The sequence below is a fragment of the Vipera berus genome (assembly GCF_964194415.1).
Source record: "Vipera berus genome assembly, chromosome: 1".
Taxonomy (NCBI): domain Eukaryota; kingdom Metazoa; phylum Chordata; class Lepidosauria; order Squamata; family Viperidae; genus Vipera; species Vipera berus.
This window is the reverse complement of record NC_138202.1, coordinates 32,156,578-32,179,492: the sequence shown is the minus strand read 5'-3', so window position 1 is coordinate 32,179,492 and position 22,915 is coordinate 32,156,578. Positions and strand designations below refer to the sequence as shown.

General features: G+C 43.3%; 1 protein-coding gene across 1 annotated transcript in view; it reads left to right on the top strand.

Annotated features, from left to right (window-relative positions):
* Positions 1-22,915, top strand: part of AHNAK2 (AHNAK nucleoprotein 2) — a 64,297-nt gene extending 41,382 nt beyond the window's left edge. Inside the window, exons 7-8 of the mRNA XM_081322403.1 lie at positions 113-16,121; positions 18,546-22,915. Coding sequence (XP_081178529.1) covers positions 113-16,121; positions 18,546-22,147 — 19,611 coding nt within the window. The 3' untranslated portion in view covers positions 22,148-22,915. The remainder of the gene's footprint in view (positions 1-112; positions 16,122-18,545) is intronic.

The window sequence follows — 22,915 nt, the reverse complement described above, 5'->3', positions numbered from 1 at the left end:
GTTCACTGTAACATAGTATAATCCTTGTAAATAAAAATTAAAAATGATATAAATAATGCTCCATATACACTTTCATAAACAAACCTATTCATTTTAGAATTTTTCTCCCCAGGGAATGGATACAATGGAAATATCTGAGAAGACAATCTCAGAAGAAGATAAAGCAAACTTAATTGTAAAACAAAGAGTGGGAAGACAAAAAAGAACCAAGAAGGATAGACTCTCATGGCCAAAATTCCAGTCGATTAAAGGAAAGAAGATTTTGGGACACAGAAGATCTCGAAGTACATCAGATGCATATGATCATGGGATTCCAGATGTTTCTCCCACAAGCACCGATACAGAATCACAATTTCTGCCAGAAGAAATTCATGGGAAAATGAAAAAACGAAGCCAAAAGAAACTAAAGTTTCCAACTGTTGGATTCAAGATGCACAAAAGTAAACAAGAACCGTATGAAATAAATCCATTCAAAGAATATGAGAATGATACTACTATGGAACTCTCCGAGGTAATGACAACAGAGTATACTTCATTAAATGTAGACAGAAAACCAAAAGAAAAAGAGCCAAAAAGAGGTGTATCAGACACAGTATTTCCAATTCCACAACATACAAAAAAATACCCTGCTGTTGAAGTAACTATTTCAAAACCCAAAGAGAAAAAACAAGAACCTACAGTTGTAAAAACACAGATGAAAACAGCAGTAATTCATACTGAAGACATTACAGACTCTCAGATCAAAATTTCACAAAACATTCCAAAAATAAGGAAAAAAAAGCTAAAAGATTCAAAAGTACAAATTGAAACCGAATATCAGAAACAGGAAAAAGGAAAAGAAACAAATATTGCTACCAAGTATGCATTACCACAAATTGAAGGTCCCAAAGTTGAGGTGGACATCAAAATGCCTAAAATGGATTTCTCCCTTCCCAAAGCTGACCATGAGGCTACTAAACCTGAGCTTAAGATGGGAGAAATTACTGGTGATATCAACATCTCATTATCTGACATAAAGTCAATAGCAGGCCAGGGCATTTTGGAATTGAAAACACCAGACCGAGAAAGAAATATTCTATCAGACGAAATTCCTGTAGAAGGCTCAGCCATTACTCTGGAAGATGAAGAAAGTAAGTTCAACATGTTAAAATTACAAATGCCCAAATTTGGGATTTCACTTCCCAAAGGGAAAGGTGTTCCAGAGGAAGAACAGTCCATGTCTTCCGTGGAAGCAGACCTCCCCAAAGTATTTCCAGAGATTGAAGCCAACATTAACTTGACAGAAGTTGACATACAAGGCCCCAGCCTGGATGTGGAGATGAGAGATAAGGGCAAAATCAAAATGCCTGCACTGAAGATGCCTAGTGTCAAAGTCGCCAAACTGAAACCGGCAGAAGTAGGGATCACCGTGCCAAAGATTGAGGCTGATGCCACCCTTCCCAAACGAAAAGTTGAAGGGTCTGATGCTGCAGCAGTTGTACAATTGCCAGAGCCTAAAGACAACATTGATGGGGGAGGCCTGAATATACACATGCCTAGTGCCAAGAGTCCCAAGCTCAAAGGGGCAGAAGTAGGGATCTCCCTGCCAAAGGTTGAGGCTGATGTCACTCTTCCCAAAGTAAAAGCTGAAGTGTCTCATGGTGCAGAGGCCGTAAAATTGCCAGAGGCTGAAGGCACCATCAACGGGGGAGGACTGAAGATACAAATGCCAAAGTTCAAGATGCCCAGCATGGGATTCTCCAAACCAGACATCAAGGGCCCCAAAGTTGATGTGGATATCAGTATGCCTAAAGTGGACGTTTCTCTTCCTGAAGCTGAGCTCCATGTTGAGAAACCTGAGGTGAAGGGAGGAGACATTGCCATATCAGCACCTGAACTAAAGATTCCAATGGACTTGGCCAGCCTGGAACTGAAAGCTCCCGACGTAGCCATAGAGCCTCCATCTGGAAAGGTTTCTGTGCAGGGCCCTGATGTTAAGCTGAAAAGTGGGGATAGGAAGTTCCAAATGCCCAAGTTTCATATGCCAAAATTTGGAGTTTCAATGCCCAAAGGGAAAGGTGTCCCAGAGGCAGAAATCAGCATCCCTTCTGTGGAAGCAGAACTGCCCAAGACAGAATTGAAAACAGAAATAAAAAAGCCGTCTGTGCAACTTGAAGCTGATCTTAAGCTGCCAGAAATGGAGGTAGATGCACCTAGCTTGGACCTGGAGATTGGAGATAAGGGCAAAATCAAAATGGCTGAAGTGAAGATGCCTAGCGTCAAGGTCCCCAAGCTCAAAGGGCCAGAGGTTGCGATCTCCCAACCAAATATTGAGGCTGATGTCACCCTTCCCAAAGTAAAAGCTGAAGTTTCTGATGATGCAGATGACATAAAATTGCCAGAGACTGAAGGCACCATCGATAGGGGAGGACTAAAGATACACATGCCAAAGTTCAAGATGCCCAGCATGGGTTTCTCCAAACCAGACATCAAGGGCCCCAAAGTCGATGTGGATGTCAGTATGCCTAAAGTAGATGTTTCTCTTTCTGAAGATGAGCTCCATATTGAGAAACCTGAGGTGAAGGGAGGAGACATTACCATATCAGCACCTGAAGTAAAGATTCCAACGGACATGGCCAGCCTGGAACTGAAAGCTCCCGATGTAGCTATAGAGCCTCCATCTGTGCAGGGCCCTGATGTCAAGCTGAAAAGTGGGGATAGGAAATTCCAAATGCCCAAGTTTCATATGCCCAAATTTGGAACTTCAATGCCCAAAGGGAAAGGTGTCCCAGAAGCAGAAATCAGCATCCCTTCTGTGGAAGCAAAACTGCCCAAGACAGAATTGAAAACAGAAATAACGCTGCCCTCTGCGCAGCTTGAAGCTGATCTTAAGCTGCCAGAAGTGGAGGTAGATGCACCTAGTTTGGATGTGGAGATTGGAGATAAGGGCAAAATCAAAATGCCTGAAGTGAAAATGCCTAGCGTCAAGGTCCCCAAGCTCAAAGGGCCTAAAGTGGACGTTTCTCTTCCAAAAGCTGAGCTCCATGTTCAGAAACCTGAGGTGAAGGGAGAAGACATTACCATATCGGCACCTGAAATAAAGATTCCAAGGGATATGGCCAGCCTGGATCTGAAAGCTCCCAACGTAGACATAAAGCCTCCATCTGCAAAGGTTTCTGTGGAGGGCCCCGATGTTAAGGTGGAAAGTTCGGATATGAAATTCCAAATGCCCAGGTTCCATATGCCCAAATTTGGAATTTCAATGCCCAAAGGGACAGGTGTCCCAGAGGCAGAAATCGGTGTCCCTTCTGTGGAAGCAGACCTACCCAAGACAGAATTGAAAACAAAAATAACATTGCCCTCTGCGCAACTTGAAGCTGATCTTAACCTGCCAGAAATGGAGGTAGATGCACCTAGCTTGGACCTGGAGATTGGAGATAAGGGCAAAATCAAAATGGCTGAAGTGAAGATGCCTAGCGTCAAGGTCCCCAAGCTCAAAGGGCCAGAAGTTGGGATCTCCCTGCCAAATATTGAGGCTGATGTCACCCTTCCCAAAGTAAAAGCTGAAGTTTCTGATGATGCAGATGACATAAAATTGCCAGAGACTGAAGGCACCATCGATAGGGGAGGACTAAAGATACAAATGCCAAAGTTCAAGATGCCCAGCATGGGTTTCTCCAAACCAGACATCAAGGGCCCCAAAGTCGATGTGGATGTCAGTATGCCTAAAGTTGATGTTTCTCTTCCTGAAGGTGAGCTCCATGTTGAGAAACCTGAGGTGAAGGGAGGAGACATTACCATATCAGCACCTGAAGTAAAGATTCCAACGGACATGGGCAGCCTGGAACTGAAAGCTCCCAATGTAGCTATAGAGCCTCCATCTGTGCAGGGCCCTGATGTCAAGCTGAAAAGTGGGGATAGGAAATTCCAAATGCCCAAGTTTCATATGCCGAAATTTGGAATTTCAATGCCCAAAGGGAAAGGTGTCCCAGAAGCACAAATTGGCATCCCTTCTGTGGAAGCAGACCTGCCCAAGACAGAATTGAAAACAGAAATAACACTACCCTCTGTGCAGCTTGAAGCTGATCTTAAGCTGCCAGATGTAGAGGTAGATGCACCTAGTTTGGACGTGGAGATTGGAGATAAGGGCAAAATCAAAATGCCTGAGGTGAAGATGCCTAGTGTCAAGGTCCCCAAGCTCAAAGGGCCTAAAGTGGATGTTTCTCTTCCAAAAGCTGAGCTCCATGTTCAGAAACCTGAGGTGAAGGGAGAAGACATTACCATATCGGCACCTGAAATAAAGATTCCAAGGGATATGGCCAGCCTGGATCTGAAAGCTCCTGACGTAGCCATAGAGCCTCCATCTGCAAAGGTTTCTCTGGAGGGCCCCGATGGTAAGTTGGAAAGTGGGGATATGAAATTCCAAATGCCCAAGTTACATATGCCAAAATTTGGAATTTCAATGCCCAAAGGGACAGGTGTCCCAGAGGCAGAAATCGATGCCCCTTCTGTGGAAGCAGACTTGCCCAAGGCAGAACTGAAAACAAAAATAACATTGCCCTCTGCGCAACTTGAAGCTGATCTTAAGCTGCCAGAACTGGAGGTAGATACACCTAGCTTGGACGTGGAGATTGGAGATAAGGGCAAAATCAAAATGCCTGAAGTGAAAATGCCTAGCATCAAGGTCCCCAAGCTCAAAGGGCCAGAGGTTGGGATCTCCCTGCCAAAGGTTGAGGCTGATCTCACTGTTCCCAAAGCAAAAGCTGAAGTGTCTGATGGTGCAGAGGCCATACAATTGCCAGAGACTGAAGGCACCATCGATAGGGGAGGACTAAAGATACATATGCCAAAGTTCAAGATGCCCAGCATGGGTTTCTCCAAACCAGACATCAAGGGCCCCAAAGTCGATGTGGATGTCAGTATGCCTAAAGTTGATGTTTCTCTTCCCGAAGGTGAGCTCCATGTTGAGAAACCTGAGGTGAAGGGAGGAGACATTACCATATCAGCACCTGAAATAAAGATTCCAATGGACTTGGCCAGCCTGGAACTGAAAGCTCCCGACGAAGCCATAGAGCCTCTGTCTGGAAAAGTTTCTGTGCAGGGCCCTGATGTTAAGCTGAAAAGTGGGGATAAGAAGTTCCAAATGCCCAAGTTTCATATGTCCAGATTTGGAGTTTCAATGCCCAAAGGGAAAGGTGTCCCAGAGGCAGAAATCGGTGTCCCTTCTGTGGAAGCAGACCTACCCAAGACAGAATTGAAAACGAAAATAACATTGCCCTCTGCACAACTTGAAGCTGATCTTAAGCTGCCAGAACTGGAGGTAGATACACCTAGCTTGGACGTGGAGATTGGAGATAAGGGCAAAATCAAAATGCCTGAAGTGAAGATGCCTAGCGTCAAGGTCCCCAAGCTCAAAGGGCCTAAAGTGGACGTTTCTCTTCCTGAAGCTGAGCTCCATGTTGAGAAACCTGAGGTGAAGGGAGGAGACATTACCATATTGGTACCTGAAATAAAGATTCCAAGGGATATGGCCAGCCTGGATCTGAAAGTTCCCGATGTAGACATAGAGCCTCCATCTGTGCAGGGCCCTGATGTCAAGCTGAAAAGTGGGGATAGGAAATTCCAAATGCCCAAGTTTCATATGCCCAAATTTGGAATTTCAATGCCCAAAGGGAAAGGTGTCCCAGAAGCAGAAATCAGCATCCTTTCTGTGGAAGCAGAACTGCCCAAGACAGAATTGAAAACAGAAATAACGCTGCCCTCTGCACAGCTTGAAGCTGATCTTAAGCTGCCAGAAGTGGAGGTAGATGCACCTAGTTTGGATGTGGCAATTGTAGATAAGGGCAAAATCAAAATGCCTGAAGTGAAAATGCCTAGCGTCAAGGTCCCCAAGCTCAAAGGGCCTAAAATGGATGTTTCTCTTCCAAAAGCTGAGCTCCATGTTCAGAAACCTGAGGTGAAGGGAGAAGACATTACCATATCGGCACCTGAAATAAAGATTCCAAGGGATATGGCCAGCCTGGATCTGAAAGCTCCCAACGTAGACATAGAGCCTCCATCTGCAAAGGTTTCTGTGGAGGGCCCCGATGTTAAGGTGGAAAGTTCGGATATGAAATTCCAAATGCCCAAGTTCCATATGCCCAAATTTGGAATTTCAATGCCCAAAGGGACAGGTGTCCCAGAGGCAGAAATCGGTGTCCCTTCTGTGGAAGCAGACCTACCCAAGACAGAATTGAAAACAAAAATAACATTGCCCTCTGCGCAACTTGAAGCTGATCTTAACCTGCCAGAAATGGAGGTAGATGCACCTAGCTTGGACCTGGAGATTGGAGATAAGGGCAAAATCAAAATGGCTGAAGTGAAGATGCCTAGCGTCAAGGTCCCCAAGCTCAAAGGGCCAGAAGTTGGGATCTCCCTGCCAAATATTGAGGCTGATGTCACCCTTCCCAAAGTAAAAGCTGAAGTTTCTGATGATGCAGATGACATAAAATTGCCAGAGACTGAAGGCACCATCGATAGGGGAGGACTAAAGATACACATACCAAAGTTCAAGATGCCCAGCATGGGTTTCTCCAAACCAGACATCAAGGGCCCCAAAGTCGATGTGGATGTCAGTATGCCTAAAGTTGATGTTTCTCTTCCCGAAGGTGAGCTCCATGTTGAGAAACCTGTGGTGAAGGGAGGAGACATTACCATATCAGCACCTGAAGTAACGATTCCAATGGACATGGGCAGCCTGGAACTGAAAGCTCCCGATGTAGCTATAGAGCCTCCATCTGTGCAGGGCCCTGATGTCAAGCTGAAAAGTGGGGATAGGAAATTCCAAATGCCCAAGTTTCATATGCCGAAATTTGGAATTTCAATGCCCCAAGGGAAAGGTGTCCCAGAAGCACAAATTGGCATCCCTTCTGTGGAAGCAGACCTGCCCAAGACAGAATTGAAAACAGAAATAACACTACCCTCTGCGCAACTTGAAGCTGATCTTAAGCTGCCAGATGTAGAGGTAGATGCACCTAGTTTGGACGTGGAGATTGGAGATAAGGGCAAAATCAAAATGCCTGAGGTGAAGATGCCTAGTGTCAAGGTCCCCAAGCTCAAAGGGCCTAAAGTGGATGTTTCTCTTCCAAAAGCTGAGCTCCATGTTCAGAAACCTGAGGTGAAGGGAGAAGACATTACCATATCGGCACCTGAAATAAAGATTCCAAGGGATATGGCCAGCCTGGATCTGAAAGCTCCCAACGTAGACATAGAGCCTCCATCTGCAAAGGTTTCTGTGGAGGGCCCCGATGTTAAGGTGGAAAGTTCGGATATGAAATTCCAAATGCCCAAGTTCCATATGCCCAAATTTGGAATTTCAATGCCCAAAGGGACAGGTGTCCCAGAGGCAGAAATCGGTGTCCCTTCTGTGGAAGCAGACCTACCCAAGACAGAATTGAAAACAAAAATAACATTGCCCTCTGCGCAACTTGAAGCTGATCTTAACCTGCCAGAAATGGAGGTAGATGCACCTAGCTTGGACCTGGAGATTGGAGATAAGGACAAAATCAAAATGGCTGAAGTGAAGATGCCTAGCGTCAAGGTCCCCAAGCTCAAAGGGCCAGAAGTTGGGATCTCCCTGCCAAATATTGAGGCTGATGTCACCCTTCCCAAAGTAAAAGCTGATGTTTCTGATGATGCAGATGACATAAAATTGCCAGAGACTGAAGGCACCATCGATAGGGGAGGACTAAAGATACACATGCCAAAGTTCAAGATGCCCAGCATGGGTTTCTCCAAACCAGACATCAAGGGCCCCAAAGTCGATGTGGATGTCAGTATGCCTAAAGTTGATGTTTCTCTTCCCGAAGGCGAGCTCCATGTTGAGAAACCTGAGGTGAAGGGAGGAGACATTACCATATCAGCACCTGAAGTAAAGATTCCAACGGACATGGCCAGCCTGGAACTGAAAGCTCCCAATGTAGCTATAGAGCCCCCATCTGTGCAGGGCCCTGATGTCAAGCTGAAAAGTGGGGATAGGAAATTCCAAATGCCCAAGTTTCATATGCCGAAATTTGGAATTTCAATGCCCAAAGGGAAAGGTGTCCCAGAAGCACAAATTGGCATCCCTTCTGTGGAAGCAGACCTGCCCAAGACAGAATTGAAAGCAGAAATAACACTACCCTCTGTGCAGCTTGAAGCTGATCTTAAGCTGCCAGATGTAGAGGTAGATGCACCTAGTTTGGACGTGGAGATTGGAGATAAGGGCAAAATCAAAATGCCTGAGGTGAAGATGCCTAGTGTCAAGGTCCCCAAGCTCAAAGGGCCTAAAGTGGATGTTTCTCTTCCAAAAGCTGAGCTCCATGTTCAGAAACCTGAGGTGAAGGGAGAAGACATTACCATATCGGCACCTGAAATAAAGATTCCAAGGGATATGGCCAGCCTGGATCTGAAAGCTCCTGACGTAGCCATAGAGCCTCCATCTGCAAAGGTTTCTCTGGAGGGCCCCGATGGTAAGTTGGAAAGTGGGGATATGAAATTCCAAATGCCCAAGTTACATATGCCAAAATTTGGAACTTCAATGCCCAAAGGGACAGGTGTCCCAGAGGCAGAAATCGATGCCCCTTCTGTGGAAGCAGACTTGCCCAAGGCAGAACTGAAAACAAAAATAACATTGCCCTCTGGGCAACTTGAAGCTGATCTTAAGCTGCCAGAACTGGAGGTAGATACACCTAGCTTGGACGTGGAGATTGGAGATAAGGGCAAAATCAAAATGCCTGAAGTGAAAATGCCTAGCATCAAGGTCCCCAAGATCAAAGGGCCAGAGGTTGGGATCTCCCTGCCAAAGTTTAAGGCTGATGTCACTGTTCCCAAAGCAAAAGCTGAAGTGTCTGATGGTGCAGAGGCCATACAATTGCCAGAGACTGAAGGCACCATCGATAGGGGAGGACTAAAGATACACATGCCAAAGTTCAAGATGCCCAGCATGGGTTTCTCCAAACCAGACATCAAGGGCCCCAAAGTCGATGTGGATGTCAGTATGCCTAAAGTTGATGTTTCTCTTCCCGAAGGTGAGCTCCATGTTGAGAAACCTGAGGTGAAGGGAGGAGACATTACCATATCAGCACCTGAAGTAAAGATTCCAATGGACTTGGCCAGCCTGGAACTGAAAGCTCCCGACGAAGCCATAGAGCCTCTGTCTGGAAAAGTTTCTGTGCAGGGCCCTGATGTTAAGCTGAAAAGTGGGGATAAGAAGTTCCAAATGCCCAAGTTTCATATGTCCAGATTTGGAGTTTCAATGCCCAAAGGTAAAGGTGTCCCAGAGGCAGAAATCGGTGTCCCTTCTGTGGAAGCAGACCTACCCAAGACAGAATTGAAAACGAAAATAACATTGCCCTCTGCGCAGCTTGAAGCTGATCTTAACCTGCCAGAACTGGAGGTAGATACACCTAGCTTGGACGTGGAGATTGGAGATAAGGGCAAAATCAAAATGCCTGAAGTGAAGATGCCTAGCGTCAAGGTCCCGAAGCTCAAAGGGCCTAAAGTGGACGTTTCTCTTCCTGAAGCTGAGCTCCATGTTGAGAAACCTGAGGTGAAGGGAGGAGACATTACCATATCGGTACCTGAAATAAAGATTCCAAGGGATATGGCCAGCCTGGATCTGAAAGTTCCCGATGTAGACATAGAGCCTCCATCTGTGCAGGGCCCTGATGTCAAGCTGAAAAGTGGGGATAGGAAATTCCAAATGCCCAAGTTTCATATGCCCAAATTTGGAACTTCAATGCCCAAAGGGAAAGGTGTCCCAGAAGCAGAAATCAGCATCCCTTCTGTGGAAGCAGAACTGCCCAAGACAGAATTGAAAACAGAAATAACGCTGCCCTCTGCGCAGCTTGAAGCTGATCTTAAGCTGCCAGAAGTAGAGGTAGATGCACCTAGTTTGGATGTGGAGATTGGAGATAAGGGCAAAATCAAAATGCCTGAAGTGAAAATGCCTAGCGTCAAGGTCCCCAAGCTCAAAGGGCCTAAAGTGGACGTTTCTCTTCCAAAAGCTGAGCTCCATGTTCAGAAGCCTGAGGTGAAGGGAGAAGACATTACCATATCGGCACCTGAAATAAAGATTCCAAGGGATATGGCCAGCCTGGATCTGAAAGCTCCCAACGTAGACATAGAGCCTCCATCTGCAAAGGTTTCTGTGGAGGGCCCCGATGTTAAGGTGGAAAGTTCAGATATGAAATTCCAAATGCCCAAGTTCCATATGCCCAAATTTGGAATTTCAATGCCCAAAGGGACAGGTGTCCCAGAGGCAGAAATCGGTGTCCCTTCTGTGGAAGCAGACCTACCCAAGACAGAATTGAAAACAAAAATAACATTGCCCTCTGCGCAACTTGAAGCTGATCTTAACCTGTCAGAAATGGAGGTAGATGCACCTAGCTTGGACCTGGAGATTGGAGATAAGGGCAAAATCAAAATGGCTGAAGTGAAGATGCCTAGCGTCAAGGTCCCCAAGCTCAAAGGGCCAGAAGTTGGGATCTCCCTGCCAAATATTGAGGCTGATGTCACCCTTCCCAAAGTAAAAGCTGAAGTTTCTGATGATGCAGATGACATAAAATTGCCAGAGACTGAAGGCACCATCGATAGGGGAGGACTAAAGATACACATGCCAAAGTTCAAGATGCCCAGCATGGGTTTCTCCAAACCAGACATCAAGGGCCCCAAAGTCGATGTGGATGTCAGTATGCCTAAAGTAGATATTTCTCTTCCTGAAGATGAACTCCATATTGAGAAACCTGAGGTGAAGGGAGGAGACATTACCATATCAGCACCTGAAGTAAAGATTCCAACGGACATGGCCAGCCTGGAACTGAAAGCTCCCGATGTAGCTATAGAGCCTCCATCTGTGCAGGGCCCTGATGTCAAGCTGAAAAGTGGGGATAGGAAATTCCAAATGCCCAAGTTTCATATGCCCAAATTTGGAACTTCAATGCCCAAAGGGAAAGGTGTCCCAGAAGCAGAAATCAGCATCCCTTCTGTGGAAGCAGAACTGCCCAAGACAGAATTGAAAACAGAAATAACGCTGCCCTCTGCGCAGCTTGAAGCTGATCTTAAGCTGCCAGAAGTGGAGGTAGATGCACCTAGTTTGGATGTGGAGATTGGAGATAAGGGCAAAATCAAAATGCCTGAAGTGAAAATGCCTAGCGTCAAGGTCCCCAAGCTCAAGGGGCCTAAAGTGGACGTTTCTCTTCCAAAAGCTGAGCTCCATGTTCAGAAGCCTGAGGTGAAGGGAGAAGACATTACCATATCGGCACCTGAAATAAAGATTCCAAGGGATATGGCCAGCCTGGATCTGAAAGCTCCCAACGTAGACATAGAGCCTCCATCTGCAAAGGTTTCTGTGGAGGGCCCCGATGTTAAGGTGGAAAGTTCGGATATGAAATTCCAAATGCCCAAGTTCCATATGCCCAAATTTGGAATTTCAATGCCCAAAGGGACAGGTGTCCCAGAGGCAGAAATCGGTGTCCCTTCTGTGGAAGCAGACCTACCCAAGACAGAATTGAAAACAAAAATAACATTGCCCTCTGCGCAACTTGAAGCTGATCTTAACCTGCCAGAAATGGAGGTAGATGCACCTAGCTTGGACCTGGAGATTGGAGATAAGGGCAAAATCAAAATGGCTGAAGTGAAGATGCCTAGCGTCAAGGTCCCCAAGCTCAAAGGGCCAGAAGTTGGGATCTCCCTGCCAAATATTGAGGCTGATGTCACCCTTCCCAAAGTAAAAGCTGAAGTTTCTGATGATGCAGATGACATAAAATTGCCAGAGACTGAAGGCACCATCGATAGGGGAGGACTAAAGATACACATGCCAAAGTTCAAGATGCCCAGCATGGGTTTCTCCAAACCAGACATCAAGGGCCCCAAAGTCGATGTGGATGTCAGTATGCCTAAAGTTGATGTTTCTCTTCCCGAAGGCGAGCTCCATGTTGAGAAACCTGAGGTGAAGGGAGGAGACATTACCATATCAGCACCTGAAGTAAAGATTCCAACGGACATGGCCAGCCTGGAACTGAAAGCTCCCGATGTAGCTATAGAGCCTCCATCTGTGCAGGGCCCTGATGTCAAGCTGAAAAGTGGGGATAGGAAATTCCAAATGCCCAAGTTTCATATGCCCAAATTTGGAATTTCAATGCCCAAAGGGAAAGGTGTCCCAGAAGCAGAAATCAGCATCCCTTCTGTGGAAGCAGAACTGCCCAAGACAGAATTGAAAACAGAAATAACGCTGCCCTCTGCGCAGCTTGAAGCTGATCTTAAGCTGCCAGAAGTGGAGGTAGATGCACCTAGTTTGGATGTGGAGATTGGAGATAAGGGCAAAATCAAAATGCCTGAAGTGAAAATGCCTAGCGTCAAGGTCCCCAAGCTCAAAGGGCCTAAAGTGGACGTTTCTCTTCCAAAAGCTGAGCTCCATGTTCAGAAGCCTGAGGTGAAGGGAGACGACATTACCATATCGGCACCTGAAATAAAGATTCCAAGGGATATGGCCAGCCTGGATCTGAAAGCTCCCGATGTAGACATAGAGCCTCCATCTGCAAAGGTTTCTGTGGAGGGCCCCGATGTTAAGGTGGAAAGTGGCGATAAGAAGTTCCAAATGCCCAAGTTTCATATGTCCAGATTTGGAGTTTCAATGCCCAAAGGGAAAGGTGTCCCAAAGGCAGAAATCGGTGTCCCTTCTGTGGAAGCAGACCTACCCAAGACAGAATTGAAAACGAAAATAACATTGCCCTCTGCGCAACTTGAAGCTGATTTTAACCTGCCAGAACTGAAGGTAGATACACCTAGCTTGGACGTGGAGATTGGAGATAAGGGCAAAATCAAGATGCCTGAAGCCAAGATGTCTAGCATCAAGGTCCCCAAACTCAAAGGGCCAGATGTAGGGATCTCCCTGCCAAAGGTTGAGGCAGATGTCACCCTTCCCAAAGGAAAAGCTGAAGTGTCTGATGGTGCAGAGGCTGTAAAATTGCCAGAGGCTGAAGGTGACATTGATAGGGGAGGATTAAAGATACACATGCCAAAGTTCAAGATGCCCAGCATGGGATTCTCCAAACCAGACATCAAGGGCCCCAAAGTCGATGTGGATGTCAGTATGCCTAAAGTGGACATTTCTCTTCCCGAAACAGAGGTCCATGTTGAGAAACCTGAGGTGAAGGGAGGAGACATTACCATATCAGCACCTGAAGTAAAGATTCCAAGGGATACGGCCAGCCTAGAACTGAAAGCTCCCGACGTAGCCATAGAGCCTCCGTCTGGAAAAGTTTCTGTGCAGGGCCCTGATGTTAAGCTGAAAAGTGGGGATAAGAAGTTCCAAATGCCCAAGTTTCATATGTCCAGATTTGGAGTTTCAATGCCCAAAGGTAAAGATGTCCCAGAAGCAGAGATCGGCATCCCTTCTGTGGAAGCAGACCTGCCCAAGACAGAATTGAAAACAGAAATAAAAATGCCCTCTGTGCAACATGAAGCTGATCTTAACCTGCCAGAAATGGAGGTAGATGCACCTAGCTTGGACCTGGAGATTGGAGATAAGGGCAAAATCAAAATGGCTGAAGTGAAGATGCCTAGCGTCAAGGTCCCCAAGCTCAAAGGGCCAGAGGTTGGGATCTCCCTGCCAATGGTTGAGGCTGATGTCACCCTTCCCAAAGTAAAAGCTGAAATGTCTGATGATGCAGAGGCCGTAAAATTGCCAGAGACTGAAGGCACTATCGATAGGGGAGGACTAAAGATACACATGCCAAAGTTCAAGATGCCCAGCATGGGATTCTCCAAACCAGACATCAAGGGCCCCAAAGTTGATGTGGATGTCAGTATGACTAAAGTGGACATTTCTCTTCCCGAAGCTGAGCTCCATGTTGAGAAACCTGAGGTGAAGGGAGGAGAAATTACCATATCAGCACCTGAAGTAAAGATTCCAGCAAGTTTGGCCAGCCTGGAACAGAAAGCTCCTGACGTAGCCATAGAGCCTCCATCTGGAAAGGTTTCTGTGGAGGGCCACGATGTCAAGCTGGATAGTGGAGATAGGAAGTTCCAAATGCCCAAGTTCCAAATGCCCAAATTTGGGATTTCACTGCCCAAAGGGACAGGTGTCCCAGAGGCAGAACTTGGTGTCCCTTCTGTGGAAGCAGACTTGCCTAAGACAGAATTGAAAACAGAAATGACACTTCCCTCTGTGCAGCTTGAAGCTTATCGTAAGCTGCCAGAAGTGGAGGTAGATGCACGTAACCCTGATGTGGAGATTGGTAATAAGGGCAAAATCAAAATGCATGATGTTAAGAGTCCTAGTGTCAAGGTCCCACATCTAAAGGGGCCAGATGTAGGGATCTCCCTGAAAAAGGTTGAGGCCGATGTCACCCTTCCCAAAGGAAAAGCTGAAGTGTCTGATGGTGCAGTGGCCGTAAAATTGCCAGAGGCTGAAGGCACGATTGACGGGAGTGGACTGAAGATACAGATGCCAAAGTTCAAGATGCCCAGCATAGGATTCTCCAAAGCAGACATTAAGGGTCCCAAAGTCGATGTGGATGTCAGTATGCCTAAAATGGATGTTTCTGTTCCCGAAGCTGAGGTCCACATTGAGAAACCTGTGGTGAATAGAGGAGATATTACCATATCAGCACCAAAAGGAAAGATTCCAACAAGCTCAGTGAACCTGGAAGTGAAAGCTCCCGACGTATTAGTAGAGCCTCCATCTGGCAAGGTTTCTCTGCACGGCCCTGATGTTAAGTTGGAAAGCAGGGATAGGAAGTTCCAAATGCCCAAATTCCATATGCCCAAATTTGGAATTTCAATGCCCAAAGGGAAAGGTGTCCCAGAGGGAGAAATCAGCATACCCTCTGTGGAAGCAGACCTGCCCAAGACAGAATTGAAAACAGAATTAAAAATGCCCTCTGTGGAATTTGAAGCTGATCTTAAGCTGCCAGAAATGGAGGTAGATGCACCTAGTTTAGAAGTGGATATTGTTGATGAGAGCAAAATGAAATCGCCTGACGTTAAGATGCCTAGCATCAAGATCCCCAAGCTCAAAGGGCCAGAAGTAGGGATATCCCTGCCAAAGGTTGAGGCTGATGTCACTGTTCCCAAAGTAAAAGCTGAAGTGTCTGATGGTACAGAGGCCGTAAAATTGCCAGAGGCTGAAGGCCCCATCGATAGGGGAGGACTAAAGATACACATGCCAAAGTTCAAGATGCCCAGCATAGGATTCTCCAAACCAGACATCAAGGGCCCCAAAGTCGATGTGGATGTCAGTATGCCTAAAGTGGACGTTTCTCTTCCTGAAGCTGAGCTCCATGTTGAGAAACCTGAGGTGAAGGGAGGAGACATTTCCATATCAGCACCTGAAGTAAAGATTCCAACGGACTTGGCCAGCCTGGAACTGAAAGCTCCCGACGTAGCTATAGATCCTCCATCTGTGCAGGGCCCTGATGTCAAGCTGAAAAGTGGGGATAGGAAATTCCAAATGCCCAAGTTTCATATGCCGAAATTTGGAATTTCAATGCCCAAAGGGAAAGGTGTCCCAGAAGCAGAAATCAGCATCCCTTCTGTGGAAGGAGACCTTCACAAAACAGGACTGAAAATGGAAATCACTCTGCCCTCTTCAGAGGTTGAAGCTGACACTACTCTTCCAGAAGTTGACATGGAGGCCCCAAGCCTGGACGTGGATGTTGAAGAGAAGGGCAAGATCAAAATGCCTGGAGTGAAGTTGCCCAGTGTCAAGCCGCCCAAGCTCACTTCACCAGAAGTAGACATCTCCGTTCCAAGAGTTGAGGTGGAGGTCTCTGTTCCCAAAGCTAATGCCGAAGTGCCTGATTCTGAGGCTGCCAGCAAAGTGGTGGAAGCAGAAGGCGGTCGTGAGAAAGGCAGGATGAAAATACACATGCCAAAGTTCAAGATGCCCAGCATGGGTTTCTCCAAATCTGATATCAAGGGACCCAAAATAGATTCAGATGCCGGCATGCCTGATGTACACACCTCTCTTCCAAAAGTTGAGCTCAGCACTACAAAACCCCAGCTTACAACAACTGAATTGGAGGGCAACATTGGAATAGCAGCCCCTGAAGTAAAGATTCCCTGGGTCCCAGTCACTGTGGAGCTGGAAGCTCCTAACATAGAAGTACAAACTTTTTCAGGTAAGGTTATTGTACAGGGAGAGCTTTGAGCTTGGTAGTGGGGTAATAAGTTCAAAGGTTCAAATGCCCTTGCTGGGCACCCTAACACCCTAGTTCCTTAGAAGCAGACCACCCCAAAACATATAATTTGAAATCCTAGTTGATGAACCTGAAGCTGAAATACTGTAAAACTGCCAGTAGTGGAAATTGAAGGGGCCAACCTGGATATGGAGGTCAGAGAGGATGGTGAGAGCAAAATGTCTGGAATCAAGATGACTAGCATCAAAGTCCCCAAACTGAAGGCTCCAGAAGTAAAGATCTCCCTGTCACAAATTGAGTCAAATATTTTCCTTCCCAATGGAAGTCCAATATTAGTTGTGGAGGCTGAAAGCATAATTAAGGGAAGCGAGATGTAAATCCCCATGCCCAAGTTCAAGATGTCCAGCATGGAATTTTCCAAACCAGAAGGTAGGGGCCCAACACCACATGAACATCTGCCAAATCTCAGTTGAAGATATTAGCATTCAGGGCTGACATTGGTGTTTCAGCATCTGATGTAGAGATTCCAGGTGATCATGGAACTCCTGACTTAAAAGTATAACCTCCATTTGGCAATGTTTCTATGGGGCGGGGGGGGGAGGTTAAGATGAAAAGGGGGGGGTTAAGTTCAAAATGTCAAAGTTGGAAATTTATCTCCTAATGGGAGTATTGCAATAAAGGAAAAAGTCTTATTGCCTTTAACAGAAACAGATGTGTTCAAAGCTGGTCTGAAAGCTGACCTTGCAATGCTGATTTCATGAATTATTAATCTTATATATAAATTTTCGTGTAAGGGTGTCTGAGCCATCACTCAAAAAAAATCTAAAATTCCTACATATGATATTTAATGACTGAAAATAGCTGCTGACATCCCAGCCTTGGATAATTCTATTCTGAATATGTACAGATGTTCTGTGTTTTGAAGATGTTGAATTAGATTTAACACTGAAAATAGTTCTAGATCATTAGAGAAATCTGAAGAAATGTAGTAAATTTTACAAGCCTAAGAGTATTACTTATTCTTTTGTAATATTTTCTTCCTACAAAACTGACATTCTGTCTGAAGGAAATATTGTAAGACCAGAATTGCAAGTTGTTCCTATCACACTAAGTATGCTGAATGTGTAATTTTATCTGTGTGAGAGAACTTAATTGTCAGAAGTAACACTGTAGTTTGGAAAGATATGATACAGGTGTTTCTGTATTAACATGGATATTTTGGAAACTCACTGTCATGGTGGGATAAATATCAGTTTGTCTAAGTTTTTATTTACCTAATTTTGGTTTCTCAAAGATTTAAATATCTCCTTCTAAATATGACAAAAGAGAAAACTTGCCTACTGGCAATATTATTCTGGCTGAATGGGCTAGATTTGACTTAGCCTTTATTGACTACATGTATTCCAATTTAGGAGCTAAAAGTGTATCAACTTAGCACAGCTAAGAGAAAGCTTGACTTCAAAGGGAAAGATGAAAATGTATGCAAGATTGAGGTGATATTTTTGATGTAAATTCTGATATGCAAATTTTAGATGTCAGATCATCTGAAATCTCTGAAGTAGTGTCAGGTGTTTCATGTATAAAAATGCAGATTTCACCAATGAAAGATTCCTTATATTGAAATCTAGTATTAAAAGTTCAGAGATAAATATTGTCCTTTCATCTGAAGATATTTTATAGTACACAATGATGGTAAGATTTAAGCAGCAAAGATGTTTAAATGAAATTAATTCATTAAAGACATAAGAAAAAAAATATTTTAAGATGCCAAAATTGAAAATTTACTTAGTTGGACTTCAAGAAAGACTCTAGTGGTTCTACTGTTATTAATGCAAGCAGAGAAGATCTCTCCTTTACAGTTGAAACAAAAGAATAGAATTTTAATTAAACCTGACTATGGAAGAAAGGACTATTAGAAGGCTTCATTCTAGTTTGCTGAAAATGAAAGGTTATAAAGCTGGAATACCTGTGTGCTGTCACTGAATAATCACATGGCAGTGTCTATTTCTAAGGAAGAAAAATATATTTCACAAGAAATATTAGATAAAGAAACCATTGACAACGATATAAAAATATTTAAAGTTAAGGTTCCAAGCACAAAACATTTTAGACCAACAATTAAAGCTTCCACAGTATATATGGAAATCAGTTTACCTAAACTCTTAGTTCCTTCATTTGGTGTCAGTTTTTAAAATGAGAGTTATAACCAGATGATATTGATGACAGAAATGATAAGTCAATAGCAGGAATTAAGGTTCCTAAAATGAAAGCATTAGGAATTAGAGTAGAAATACTGTCTATTGAAATATCTGTAAGTGGAACAGAAATTAAAAACTAAAGTTGTAATATAAGAAAATTAAAATGTAAAATTTCAAATGGCTAACTCTGGGATCTTATTTTCTAAAGGGAAAGTTCCAGATATTGCTATTGGCCTATCCAAGGACGTTGATGTTCCCCAGGTGAAAACAACAACAGATATTACTGATATTGCAGTGGAAGCTCCAACAATTGAAACGGAGTCTGATGTACTTGGTGAAAAAAAGAATGTTTTGGAACAGAAAATAAAAATGCCCCAAATTATTAGAGCTGATGTGAAGACTGCAGCAGTGGGAATATCACCTATTGATATTTCTGTCACACAGTCAGAAGTAGGTATTCAGGATTTACACGGTGCAGGAAAAGAGTCAGAAACTAAGGGAGAGATAAGGAAGGAAGGAAGTTTAGATGGAGAAGAAAAGGCACATTTCAAAATGCCAAAATTCAAATTGCCATCATTGAGCTGGTCCCCTAAAAAGGAAGCAAGTCTTAAAACAAATATAAAAGGACCTCTGGAAGAACCCAAACTGGACATAGTATCAGATGATACAGGCACAGAACCAAAAGTAACTCTTTCAGAAGATCAAGGAGTTCCTACTGATGGAAATGTAGACATAGCCACCAAAAAAGGTCAGGTAAAAAGACCTCATTTAATTATGCCCAAAATCTCACTGTCTAAGACAAAGCTACCAAAAGCAGAGGTGGATATAGTAGTGGAAGGTGATGGAGCTTTGGTGCAAATACCTGACATAGAAAGCAGTTTTACTACAAGAAAAGTAGAGGAAACAGAAATAAGTATAAAAATGCTGAAAGGTGAGATCAAAGAAGAAACCAAAACATTCCAGACAGATACAGATATCAACTTACTCAAAACTGATATTAAGGTGCCTATCACAAAAGGTTCCTTTGAACAGAAATGTTTAGAAACAGAGTTCAAAGGTGACATTTGTATGGACAGTGCAAGTATGAAATCTGATGGTACAGAGGGGGAGTTTAGGATGCCAAAACTGAAAATGCCAAAGTTTGGAATTTCAGATCTGTCAGAAAGTGATCTGTCAGGCAGTGGAATCACTTCACCCAAACCTGAATCTGATGTCTCTCAGTTTCAGATGACTACAGAATCTGATAAACGTGGTGGAATAGCTCAGTCCTTACAAGTTAAAAGTGATGAAGGAATTTCTGAAGAAATTCAGACTGAGGAATCTCAGAGTTGGTTTAAAATGCCCAAATTTAAAATGCCTTCATTTGGTCGGACTCCAAAGACAAAAAAAAGTGATGCTGAAACTGAAGACATCACAGGAGAAGCTCATGTTACTGAATTACAAGTTGAAGTAAAATCTCCTAAAGTTGTAACCATCTCAAGGGAACCTGACAGTGAAAAAAACATCTCAAAACAAAAAGTCATGCTTCCTCAAGAGGATGTTATAGTACAGAAAGAAAAGCAGTCTACCACTGACCAATTAGTGGGTGAAGGCAGTTTTTTACACTCCTCAGAAAAAATTGGCAGAAAACTTAGTGTCCTGGAATCCAAAGTGTATGCTGATATAGTTAAAGATGGTGCAGAAGGAGAAAGTTCTCAAACTGAATTCACTGGCACTGTCCCAAAGATGGATATTGATAGAAACATCCCTAAAAGTGAGATGAACATTCAGCAACCCGAAATCGTGGATACTATGGCAGTGGCTGAAATACCATCTACTGAAATTACTATGGGAAGGAAAATTGATGCTATTATTACAGACACAGAGCCTTTGCAAAGCCTTGATACACAACCTGAAGAGATGGGGACTGAAAAGAAGTCACCAAAAAAGGATTTTCAAGGAAAAGAAAGTATGTTCAAAATGCCCACATTCAGTGTGCCTTTGTTTGGATGGTCTACCACAAAGAGCAGTGCCATTGTTCCCGGTATTGAATCTGACCTAGAAGAGTCTGCTGTTACTCTTTCCAAAGTTAAAATGGAAGTTTCAATCACTGATGAAGACTTTGAAATCATTGATTTCCCAGTCGAGGGCTTTGAAAAAGATTTGCCTGAAGAAGGCGAAGCGAAAGCGGAAGAAAAAGAGAAAACAAGTAAAACAAAAGCATCTAAATTCAAGATACCAAAATTTGCCAACTTGCGCAGTAAATCTCAGGGTGCAGAAATTCAAGTTGATTCACCAAAAGTGCAGACTGAGGTGTCATTAGTTAGATCTGAGGGAGAAACATCAGGAATCCAAGTTCAGGATAAAAAAACTGGAGATGCAGAAGTAAATTTCCAAATGCCCAAATTCAAAATGCCAAAGTTCACACACAGAATTTCTGAAGGAGAAAAACTGATTTCAGAAGAGACAATGGAGATAAAGGATACTACTGATGATGGTATTTCTCAATTGCAGTTCAAGACTATGTTCCCTGAAGAGAAAGGAGATGATATTCAGAAATCAAAAGTCAGAATTACAACATTGTCTGAACCTGCCATTCAAAGACCACAAGTTGGAAGTAAATTCCCATCTACAGACTCTTCTTTTGCAGATACAGCAGTATATCTGCATAAACAAGTGCCAAAGGAATTCAGTGCTGAATTTCTTACAGAGAAAATAGACACTATAGACGGTAACGTTCAAAAGTCAATCGCTAAAATTACAACGCTGAAGGAGCCAGATATTCAAAGAGCACCACTTGAAATTAAACTTCAGCCTGAAGATCCATTTAGTTCAAGTGCATCAGTGCAGGTTAAAGGATCAATCACGGACAGTAAAGAAATAAAGATAGAAAGTAAATCTACCTTTGGCTCTGGTGATGATGCTGACATACAGGAAACTTTCTCCACTCAAATAGTAAAAGAATCTGAGATTCCTCCATCAGAAGTTAAAACTGCTGCCTTTGGATTTTCGCTTTTCAAAGTGAAAATCCAGGAATCACATGTGAGCTTAGATGTACCAGTCAAGTTATCTTCTACAGAATGTATGGGTGAAATATTTGAGGATAAGGATCATCAACATTCAGGTACAGGAGAAGCAGCACAAAAGACTGGTTTGAGTGACGTGAAAACATCGGATAAAGATAAGGATGTAACTTACGAATTTACTGAAGGAACATCTTCTGCTGCAACACTGGCAAAGCTTAAATCCTTTACAGTTGACATACAGACTTCTAGTGAATTTGCAGAGAGTCACTCTGAGTCAGTAGAGATATCTAAATCTACAGAAATTGCAGAAGAAACAATATGTACAAGTAGCACAGATGAGGTCACAGATGAGAAAGAAAAACTTGATAGTAAGAGATCTGGTAGATTTAAACTTTGGCTTCCAAGTATTGGGTTTTCTTCCACTACTGATGACTCAACCTCAGATTCAAAACCTGAAGCTTTACAGAAAGTTCAGCCTGATGATACATCCAAATTAGACAGTGATACTGCCAAAGAAACGGACAAAGCAGGATGGTTTAAATTTCCTAAGTTAGGTTTTTCATCTCCAGCAAAAAAGAGCAAGGAAATGGACAAAGAAAAGGAAGGAGATTCAGAAGAAGAAAAAGATGAAGAAAATCTAACAGAAAAAAATGAAACTTTCTTTGATGCTCAGGAAACCTTATCACTCACAGAGAAAGAAGAAACCTCAGAGCCCATTGTTTCATCTTCAGCAAGAACTGAATTGATCCTTTTAGAGAAAGGGAAAGCCAAACCCAAATCTTCTCCTGAAGACTCATCAAAATAAAATTGTTTCTTTGTCCATATGAAAATACAATACCATCCTGAAAAGTATTTTAAAAAATCAGAAAGTAATATTGCCTTCATTTCAGCAAAATAAATAGAATGCTACCAATATGATCTTTAAAATACTTTATATTGCAATAGTGTTCATGGAATAGTCTTTCAAGACTTCCCAGAAACATTTGTTACCTGCAGTATGAAATACATATAGACACAAATCCAGATGATGGACCCGACCATTGAATAAAGAAATCCATAGTTCCAACGAAACCAACCAAGATATTTTCTGCTAATTTCTGTAGAGATATTATTTTGCCAAATCTATTTTAGAGGAACCAAAGCAAAGCAAAGCAGTTAGTGCTGAGAGAAATAGAAATCTATTTCTCCTTTTTCAGATTTTATTTTAACTATATTTATGCTGCTATCTTATTAAAAACATCATTCTTTGAATACTCAGAGGTTATTGTAAACTGTAGATAAATGGAAATAAATGTTATAAAAGTTACTCTTTGAGGCTTTTTTCACCCAATACAATTAACTGAGTCAGTTAAAAATATAACAGGAGATAACATTTCTAAAACATTGCCATCTTGTGGTACTTGGCAAATTACGCAGGGCTTTAAGCTACTTGAATAGTAGGCTTTGATCTGTAACCTGCAATGTGCAGTTATACAGCCATAGATTTTTAGAGAGTTCTTTAAGTTTAACATTCTTATTTCATGTACATATTTGAAATCTGGATGTGGTATGAATAAATATAAAATTCAGCTTT